The sequence below is a fragment of the Macadamia integrifolia genome, chromosome 14 (assembly GCF_013358625.1).
Source record: "Macadamia integrifolia cultivar HAES 741 chromosome 14, SCU_Mint_v3, whole genome shotgun sequence".
NCBI lineage: Eukaryota > Viridiplantae > Streptophyta > Magnoliopsida > Proteales > Proteaceae > Macadamia > Macadamia integrifolia.
Genome location: NC_056570.1, coordinates 2,252,390 through 2,262,681, shown reverse-complemented (window position 1 = coordinate 2,262,681; position 10,292 = coordinate 2,252,390). Strand labels below are relative to the sequence as shown.

Sequence of the window (10,292 nt, the reverse complement as noted above, 5' to 3'; positions counted from 1 at the left end):
TTTGGGGGGGGGGGTAAAACCTATGTAGTTGTAATGAATAGCCATACTGTTGTGTTTCTTTGATCTGTAGGAACTTTCAAGGAGTGAAGTCTTGAAGGAAATTTTCAAGTACAAATATTGATATCTTCTTGCATTACTGAAGTTGGGTTGAAATGATTCAAAATAAATTGTAAGACAGTGATTTTACACCCACAACTGGACAGATTGGTGTTGGTAGACCTAGGCTTCCAAACAGAGATTCAAGTTACAACTAGTAGTAATTCTCTTATTCCTTACTTAGGTGGCATTTCAGTTAGGAATTAAAATTCAGTAATCTCAAACCTTACAACTGTGCCCCAGATGGCTACACTTGCACTCTTTTTCCATATATTCCAATTTAATAGGTAATTCTTTCAGATAAGCATTTCAATTCAACCACTATGCCATGTCCTCTCCCTTTTTCTTTGTGTAATAACAAAAAAAAAAATCTATTTTAATTCAACAGGGGCAACCTTTTTTTTTTATATGCCTTCCAATTCGACCACTACTCCCTCTTTCTCACTATTTTAACACCCCTCCACCCCCCCCCCAAAAAAAATAATAATCATTAATAAAGGGGGCTAAGAGAAGGGAAGGAGAAGGGGCCTCTTCATCTGCAGTGTGTAATCTAACTCCTAACTATTATGTTGGCTACACATTGTTTTTTTCCTTTTTCATTATATAATGCTTCAAGTGTCCAACTCTCCTTTGTTTCTCAATTCAACAGTTGACATAGTATGGTGTATTATAATATCACAATAATCCAAACTCCCATGCTGAAAGCACATGCTGTTTTGCTAGTAATTGATTAAACAAATAAAGACAGAGTACCTTATGTTATCTTTGACCACCTAATTATCTAAACAAATAAAGGCAGAGTACTTTATATTATCTTTGACCACCTTTATCCATGCATAGACACTTTGAAATCCATATTTAAAAACCCAAAAGGAGAATTTTAAATTACTAATTTTCTTGGTTGATTTCCACATATCACAGTATAGATAGTTTGTGTAGCCAAGAACCAATGGAGGATTCTTTATATGTTCCAACATTTGTTAAAACATGTGATGGCTAAATCTTGTGCACAAATGGAATTAGCAGTATTCAGTGCAATAGATTGCATCATTTAGACTTCCCACTAATTATCTGTTATTAATGTGTGCATTTCTTAGAAACAGTCTTCTGCTCTATTGGTACCAAACATAGTCTTGCCTATTCAACCCGAAATATTGTGCACTGTAATGTGTTCATTTCAATACCACAGATATCGACCAAGATTATGCACTTTTTATGTATTTGTTACAATACCACAAAAACCGGTTGAGGTCTGAGGTTGAGATGGATAATGCGGTGGAAGAATTCTCTTTCTGGCAACATTTTGGTGGAGCTTTTTCTAATAAATCCGCAGGTGTGGCAGAGCCAGATGCTGCATCTGTTGGATGGGGCAGTAAAGTTGATCATTCTGGGATTTCAGCTTCTCAGGGAGATGATATTGGATGGCAATGGTTCAAGGATCCCAGATTGGACTGTCTTGGTTTCAGGGGCATCTTTCCATCCAATACGACACAGTAACCTACTAACCTTTTGCATCTTCTAGCATATGTCCATCCTACAACATTGGAGTAGATTTATTCACAGAACGGAATCATCTGGTGAAGCTTTTAGTTGGTTTAGCTATGAACATTTCCGTGTATTGCAACACCACTGGTTGAGTCAGACAAAGTAACTGATGAGAAAAATTACCTTCCACGGAGGTACGAGAAAGGAGTTGCAGAGGCCTCAACTGAGATTCCAAAAGGTGTGTAGTTTCTACCTTAGCAATTGCCACACTGTGGTATGTCATTACTCATTTGATTACGTTGAAAATAAACATTTGGTACTGGAAATATTTAGCATGTGCTGCTTCTGATGTCATTAATCCTAGCTGAATGGAACCATTTAGATTTTACCTGTTTAGTGCATGGATTTGGAATATTTGTTTCCAGCATGCCATTGATTTAGTAGAACTGGTTACCTTGATGCTGCTAATATATTGGTCCCATTATCCTCTCTTTACATTGTTGCTTCAGTATTTCCCTTGCTAATGTATGAAGCTTTCGCAATTGTGCAATCCTCAACTTTTGAATTTGGAATGCCGTTAACAACTTCATACCACCCTAGTTATTCTGAACTTCTACGCTTTATTGTTTAGGTGATGCTATTCCACTTGAATACAATCTGGCTGGCCAAAATGCAATCAGCTTCAACTAAGGGTGCTACATGGGCCAAGAACTCACTGCTTGGACACACCATTGTGGTGTCATTCGTAAATTTGTGCTATCCATAAGATTTGTCAATAATTCCAGAGAAGGTACTTTGGGTTTTATCTGAAGAATCTTCAATATACTTTTGACTAACTTCAAGATGTCCAGCACATCGGTATGTTCTAAGTAATCCCTTTCGTTGTTATTTTGTTCAGAAATATTGGAGATTAATCCAGTTCCAGGGTCAAATATAGTTATTTCTGAATCTAATAAGAAGGTTGGGACTGTGCAGTGGCAAGTGGGTGTCACGGGTTGGGAATTTTGAGGCTGGAGTAAGCTTTCAAAGGATCAAGCACACTAATTGTTGAAAATCAGGACGATGTGCATGTGGAGTTCATTCGACCAGAATGGTGGCCCACTTAATGGCTTCAGTACCTTTAACAGGATAGTATTGTTGCCTAGGGTTGTATTCTGCAACTAGACTATTGTGTAGCTGATGTTTCTGCTCAAAGCACAGTAGAAACTCATGTGACAATCTCTTTGATGCTTTGTTTTTTAATCTCTTGGTCACCAGTAAACTGATTAGTTAAAATTCTAATATAATTGAACCAGCGAGCTTATCTGGATCATGCTATTGCAGCTTGGAAGATCAACTGTCTGACCCCCTCCCCCATCCCGAACCCATGTAAGAGAGTGAAAATAGAAGTGGTTTCTGAAGAATATATGCTAGTGATGTTTTATTGTATATTTCTATGGTTATAATAAAGTTCATAAGCAATTGAAAGCATGATGCATATGCTCAAGGTGCTATACACTAACGTGGGCCGTACCTTTATAACTGCCCTGATTGGATGAATGAAACATCTGAAGTGGAACTGGCAATTGGTCGATGCAGGGGTTGGGGGTGGTGGGGGGACATGAAAATTGGTTGTAGGAAGCTTGCTTGGTTCACTATTGTGCTTGATGCTTAATTGATATTTTGAGTTTCATTTGAAAAAATGGAGGAAAAAGATCCATGAAATGATTCAGAATGACAGATATCATCATTTCTTAAGCTCATAGAAGTAGGAGGTGTGATGCAAGAGTGGAAACTTGCAGAGAGTGAGATTGACATGTGCAGAAATTTATGGAGTTGGCAGAAACAGGGCTTGGAAATAAACACAAGATCATTAGTGTAGTGGGTTGCAACCATCTCTGAAGAGCAAAGCTGAAAAAACATTCATATTGAGGAAAGTAGCACTGGGAACTGAAATCAGAAGACCATCATCAGATCACAAACAGCTGTAAGTCTATGCGGAAAAGTCAAAGCTCAGGTGTTCTGTTCAAGCTGGTTACGCTGCACTTGCACTCAGAGCTCAACAAATGTCCTTTTTGCTTCCAGAAATGCCCTCTGTGCACTCTCTTAAGTGTTGTGTGATTGATTTTCTAGTTGCTACCTGAGAATACAAATGGGCCCTTTTAGGCATATGTCACATAGTTATATGTTTGTTTCTGTATTTTGGTTGAATCAGAGAAGATAAATTTATTCAACACTTGGTATTATTTTGAAATGTCCGTTCAAAGCCATCATCAGTCTTAGCTCTCCGTCCTTCAAGGAAGGAAGATTAGGAAACTGGATAACGTGGTGAGTGTTTCAGCTCTCAAAGAAAGTCCAACGTTTCATCTCATTTGTCTTGACAACGAAAGATGTTAATCACGTTTGGTGTTCATGAAAAAATAAAGGGAAGGAAGGGGAAGATTTTCATGTCTACTCAAAATATATACATGTAATGACATGATAAGTCACAAACTCTAATTTATTGTTACATTAAATAATGGGATTGATTACACTGAGCTTGGCACCAAGAAAATTTTGTGCCGAAAACCCACTTATAATAGGAAGTATATTTGGTAATAAAAATGTTATCCAAATTAATGGGTTTTGTCTTATTTGAAAATGAATTTTATTTCTTGTGTACCAGATAGGATGTCACCACCATTGGTTACAAGGAGATTGAAAGTCTAGTGATCTATGAAACATCAACAGTTATCCACTAATAATGAACTAGTCATGACTCATGATAGTGTGTATTGGGTGTTAGGACCACCACCAGCCAAACACCTTATGATTGATTATGGCATTTGCATTGCAACCTAATCGATTAGTCTAATCACAGATTCTCTCTCTCTCTCTCTCTCAGCCAAACACCTTATGATTGATTATGGCATTTGCATTGCAACCTAATCGATTAGTCTAATCACAGATTCTCTCTCTCTCTCTCTCTCTCTCTCTCTCTCTCTCTCTCTCTCTCTCTCTCTCTCTCTCTCTCTCTCTCATGGTAGGAAATATGAATAGAGGAAGGGAAACAGCAAAGTAAGGACAACTGAGCAAAACAGAAAAAGAGGACAAAGAGAACGACAAGGAACATTCACACACTCCACAGCTCCATTCTCAAGTTCACTATTTATTCAATTCTATGAGAAGTGGATCTTTTAAATATTAAGTAGAATTCTGTGTCCAAACACTAGCAGTTAAGTCTATGGACGACAATAAAGAGTCAGATTTGGGTTCTGGGCTCCTTCGTCTCTGCAGACGCCAATCTTTGTCATTTACCATGTCCTCAGTGCCCCACTAGTCAGTGTTTCCAACATTTTCTACGAATATCAATCAAATATGCCTCTGGTAGGAAGTCTGGTATTTGTTTTGGATGGACTGCCTTGATCATCTCACAAGGGTATAGAGCGAGTTTTGTAGTAGCCAGGTTTGTTGCTGTGTAAGAAAATGAATTTGTTTCTTATTCCAAATTTATTGGCCTTCTAAATGATGCAAGAATGATAGACTTGTTTCTCATTGCTCTCCCTGGTTGCAAGTAAAAGGAAAATGAAGGAAAATGAAATCAGTTTAAAAAAGCTGATTTCTTCATTAGCATTAGTAATCGGGGATACCCAACTTCAATACACGTTACCGAGCTTAAGATCAATCAATTAATGCAAACACAGAAAGCTTCCAAGCTGCGAGGACTGGGAAACAAAAACACATTTAAACATAGAGAACCCTCCATACCCTCGATATAGGCCACCGTACAGACGAATTAAGAGCAGAAGGTTCAGCATCATTGAGTTAGTGAATGTCGGCCCCCCATCTGTGCACCATGACCCAGATAACATCATCAGAACCATGGACATCAGTAACTGCTACCTCATTTGCTCAGTTCTTGAATCACCATTTCCATATTGGGTCTATAGTTAGGTGACTCATGGGTACAGTCCAATGCTATTCTTGTGATTTTTGCTGCCTCAGCTTCTGAGAACTTCCCATTAAGATTCTTGTCCATGAATTCTTCAAACCTGCATGATTCAGCTCCAGCTCGCATTGATTGGCTGATCATTCGTCTTCCAGACAGGATCTGAAGCACGATTACCCCAAATGCGTAAACGTCACTTTTCTCTGTGAATCGGCCAGTTGTGGTGTACTCTGGGGCTAGGTACCCCATTGCTGCACAGGCTTTGAGTACTGAGAACACAATATCATCAGCCAGGAGCTTGTGCAGGCCAGAGTCCGAGAGCAATGGCTTGAATCCCTGGTCAATGAGCACCTTATCCGCTGATATGTTTTGGTGAACAAGAGCAGGTTTGGTAGGTTTGTTGCTGTGTAGGTACTCGATACCTGGGTAAACAGAAACAGCACCAAAATTTCAGTGAAAGCATGAAAGGCAAGGAATTTGAAGGACCCAACGGTTCCTTTTTCCAATAAGTAAAGTAAATCTCTTATCTGGGATGGAGAAGAAAAATGAGATCAAATCAAGTAAAAGATTGCGAATTGCAGGACAGAAAAAATAAATAAAATCAAGCATAAGATTGAGAATTGCAGGACTTAAATTTCAGGAGCATAAGCAGGACTTCTTTTTTTAAATGCCAAGCATACTAAAATTGAAGCAGAAAAATAACCTTTGGCAATGCCATGGATGATAGAAACCCTGGTGGACCATGCAAGAACCCGGTCGTTACCATCCTTCAGATCAAGATACTGCAACAAGTTCCCATTCGGGACAAATTCGTAGATGAGGAAACACTCACCCCTGTCTCTGGAACAGCAAAAACCTCTTAACCCAACAAGGTTTTCATGTCTCAATGAGGTCAATATGTTCAAACCCTTTAAGAAATCACCCTCCTCGGTCTTACAGCTAGTTTTATTGATGCTCTTGATAGCAACAACAGACCCATCTCTTAATATTCCCTTATAGATAGCTGAGAAGTTGCTCTTTCCCAACAGATTCACCTCTGAGAAATGCTGAGTAGCTGACTCCACCTCTTCCAGATTAAACCTGAAACTCTGAAGAACCTCCTGTGAGAATCCACTCACGTTGTGCCCATCAGCCAACGGATCCCACCCGTTGGAGTACTCGAGGCTGATGAGCGGAGAGACACTCTTCCTGTAAACGTCTTTGGCCTGGTCAGTGCTAAGACGACTGTCTGAAGTATCAAAAGCACTTCCGATCTTCTGTTTCCGGCGCCGGTACCATGAGAATGTCAGCAGCCCCGTAACAATCAATGCAACAGTAATTACAATAACTCCAACGGCGACTGCAACTCGAGAGGGTTTTGATGGATTTGAGCAATTGGTCTGGTTGCAATGCATCTGGAAATTTGCAGACTCCGGGATGTCTTTGGTAGAAGTACCATTTGGGCCAGCACCAAGAGGTTCGGATCTTTCAGAGTTCAGCTGATCCGTAGCAGTGCAAGTTCTCAAAGAAGGAAACGCAACTCCACATAAATCCGAGTTGTTACCGTACTGGAATCCTCCGTTCAATTTCTTCAGAGCTGCATTAACACAAGGAGGAAGTTGAAAGTTAAAAGGAGGTTCTTTAAGCCCAACAGATCAAAACACAGAGAGCAGAGGAGCCAAACAAGGGGTGAAACCCATTACCAGGTGGGACATTGCCCCAGAGAGTATTATTACGGACGTCTAGAACTTGCAGTTGAGGAACATCAGCTAGTTTTGCTGGAATTAAACCAGATAATCGATTAAAGCTCAAATCCAACCTCGTCAGATTCTGCAACTCTCCTAAGTTTACAGGAATAGCTCCGGATAATCGATTAGATTGCAGAGAGAGAATGCTAAGCTTCTTCAGAGAACCCAACTGTGCTGGTATGCTTCCCGTCAGCTGGTTACTACAAAGTTGTAGAACTACAAAACGGATAAAACCCCAATGATCAGAGCTTACAATACCAGGAAATAAAACGAAGGTTGGCAAAGACTCCAAGCAAGATCATAGCTTTTCTACTTCTGGTTACATCCATAACCTCAATCACTACCATAACGCCCACAATTTAACAGGAAAAAATGAAAATCCGTAAACAAAACAGAACTGTTACACTTTAAGCGACATTTTAGCAGGACAGATATGTTTCCTAAATATCACATTGAGCTCTGCAACTAACTCGAAGACTAATCTTTCTTTTTCTGATTAGAAACTCAGAAGACTAAGCGTTTACCCAGAATAAAGAAAACCCAGATGAGTTTGAGCCGTCTTCCAAAATGGGAAGTTCAGGTTTAAGGGAAGAGGAAATCAGTAGTTAAGAACGGAAAAAAAAAACCATTTTTCCTGTAAGAAGTCATGGTTTGGAACTAACCTTGTAGACTAGCCATGTCTCCTATTTCAGGCGGAATGCTACCGGAGAGATTATTGTCATTGAGATACAGGTCATACAGCTCAGTAAGAAAGGAAATTTCCTTGGGGATCTCTCCAGACAAAGAGTTGTAGTGCAGATAGAGACCAGACAAGGACTTTAAGCCAGCGACTGCCGGAGGAACCCGTCCATAGAGACCCTTCCCCTGCAACGAAATGTTAGCTACTTTGCCATGATCGTTACAAGCGATACCTTCAAAAGAGCCACTGCATGGATCACCTTCACTATTCCAAGAGGAAAGGAACCTGTTTTCAGGGTCTAGAGAAGCTTTCATCTCCATAAGCACTCCCAGCTCCACATTCCCAAAAACCAGTTGTGGACTAGCAAATGCAAAGAGAAGAACAAGAGAGAAGAGAGAAGCACAGCCACCCATCTTTGTTCCTTCGTCCAACAAACCCAGAGGCCGTCTTTTGCTTATGCTTCTACTCTCTCTCTCTCTCTCTCTCTGTAGGGAGCGAGTGTCCGGGTCCGACCTTAATCTCTTTGTTCTTCTTGCAATGCAGGGATCGAGAGTTCGAATCTCGGTCCGAAGGCCTGCAGAGAACCAGAAAAGTTACGGCTCAAGCCCCAATCACCAAAGACTGTAGATAGTGAGAAACAGAGGATGCCACCCATATTTCCCAAAAAGTGAGTGAGAGAGAGAGAATGGGGTCCCAGTATCTTACGTGATAGGACAAGTATGGCCGTCTGATCTGTTTCCCAAAAAAATAACGGTGATGGTAGACAGTTCCATAATGTCTAGAATCTACCGTACATAGGTGATAGTTATTTCGTTTTCTATTATAAGGTAAAACCGTTAATATTTGGTAACTCCGTTAAATGATAAACGGCGTGGTTAGTTACACAGACAATGACTAAGTTCCAAAGGCACGCACGGGTGCGCAGTGTAACAAACCCCTAGAGGCTAGAATAGATGGTGTTATACTTATGCCACACATTAGTGGGGTCCGCAATTCGAATAGGATCCAGCCGTGCGTGATTACACTCGCTTGCGCGCGCGCGTTTATAATGTGGGAAAAGATAAGAGAGATTCCTTTGGAGGGTGAAATTCGAATTCGAAGTCCCTTATATAAAAGCTTTGGCTCCTTTTATTGGCTTTTTGTTTACTTTTTCTTCCATGGATGTCCCACTCTCGGACTTGTGAGTTCTGAGTCTTCTGACATTACGACATTGTAGGACGGTTTCAACCTCCTCCTCCCTCCATTTCGTGCGATTAAGTAATCGGATACGGTATCGATCCTGCCGACATTGATCCGGGTTCCATCAATATAACCAATAGTATAATGACACGTAATGTTGATCCGTATAACTAAGATAGCAGCCCAATGGCGGTGAGGAGGCTCCCCCAACTCAAGGAACGGAGGGAGGCCACTGATGGGGCCTAGAGCAGAAGCTGCTTCAACAAACAGCACCTTATCCATCCATTCCATATCTTTGATTACGATTTCAAAATTAGATATCACATGAGATTTGGTGTTTTAGACTATTGTTTTGATTTTTGTCCGCGTCCCGATTTGCGCATATGTGTGAAACATTTTTTTTTCTTTTTATTACATACAATCTTTTAATTTTTGTATGAATATATTTAGGAAAAAAAATTCATCCACCAAGTTTAAGGGTGTTAATTGATTTGATTCCCCTATAAACGATTTGATTCAATTTGGTACAAGATTTTTTAGGTAAAACCAAAATCGAATCATTAAATAAACGGGTTTCTTATGTTTTTTAATTTTTTATCCAAACATCTCCTTTACCTTTAAAATTTTTAGTCAAATGGATGTAAATTGTAACATTAAATTGAATTGTTTATTGTTATATGTTTGTTTTAATAGTTATTTAATATAAACATAATTTTTTATTGAAATCTATGTAAACTTAACATTGAATGACTTAAACTTACTATGCATATGTTAATTAATTTAATAGTTAATATAAACGGTTTATCAATAATTTAAATTTTAAAACCAAAATCGAATCATAATTTCAATTTTAAAACTAAAATCAAACCATTTGATAAACGATTTTACAGTTTGGATGTAAATGATTTGGTTTGATTTCGATAAACAATTTCGGTATCAAATTCACATCATTATTGAGTTGAAACATTTACCACTTCATCCTAAGATTTACAAATCCTATACGTTTTTAATATGTTTCTCGAAATAATTTCTTACGTTGTGGTGAATGTAATCAAGAGGACACATGGCATCAAGTCAAGTTTTTCTGTATTTACTTATTTAAAAAAAAAAAATAAAGTGTTCAAGTATTTTATTATGGAGATTGACGGAGACGAAAATGGCGGGGATTGGGATTGGGTTTGGGTTGGGTTTCTAACATCCTTTTCTGATCAGTCAACAG

At 39.2% G+C, this 10,292-nt stretch overlaps 1 protein-coding gene and 1 pseudogene across 1 annotated transcript; one reads left to right on the top strand and one right to left on the bottom strand.

Moving 5' to 3' along the window:
* The first annotated feature begins 1,038 nt into the window (after positions 1–1,038).
* Positions 1,039–2,687, top strand: LOC122061675 (annotated as a pseudogene).
* A 2,438-nt stretch (positions 2,688–5,125) lies between these two features.
* LOC122061921 (somatic embryogenesis receptor kinase 1-like) lies at positions 5,126–8,521 on the bottom strand. Its single transcript, XM_042625488.1, has 4 exons — positions 7,878–8,521; positions 7,171–7,431; positions 6,192–7,064; positions 5,126–5,910 (listed from the first exon to the last, which is right to left on the bottom strand). The coding sequence occupies exons 1-4, from the start codon at positions 8,305–8,307 to the stop codon at positions 5,444–5,446; spliced, it is 2,031 nt and encodes a 676-aa protein (XP_042481422.1). The 5' UTR covers positions 8,308–8,521; the 3' UTR covers positions 5,126–5,443.
* Between the last annotated feature and the right edge of the window lie 1,771 nt (positions 8,522–10,292).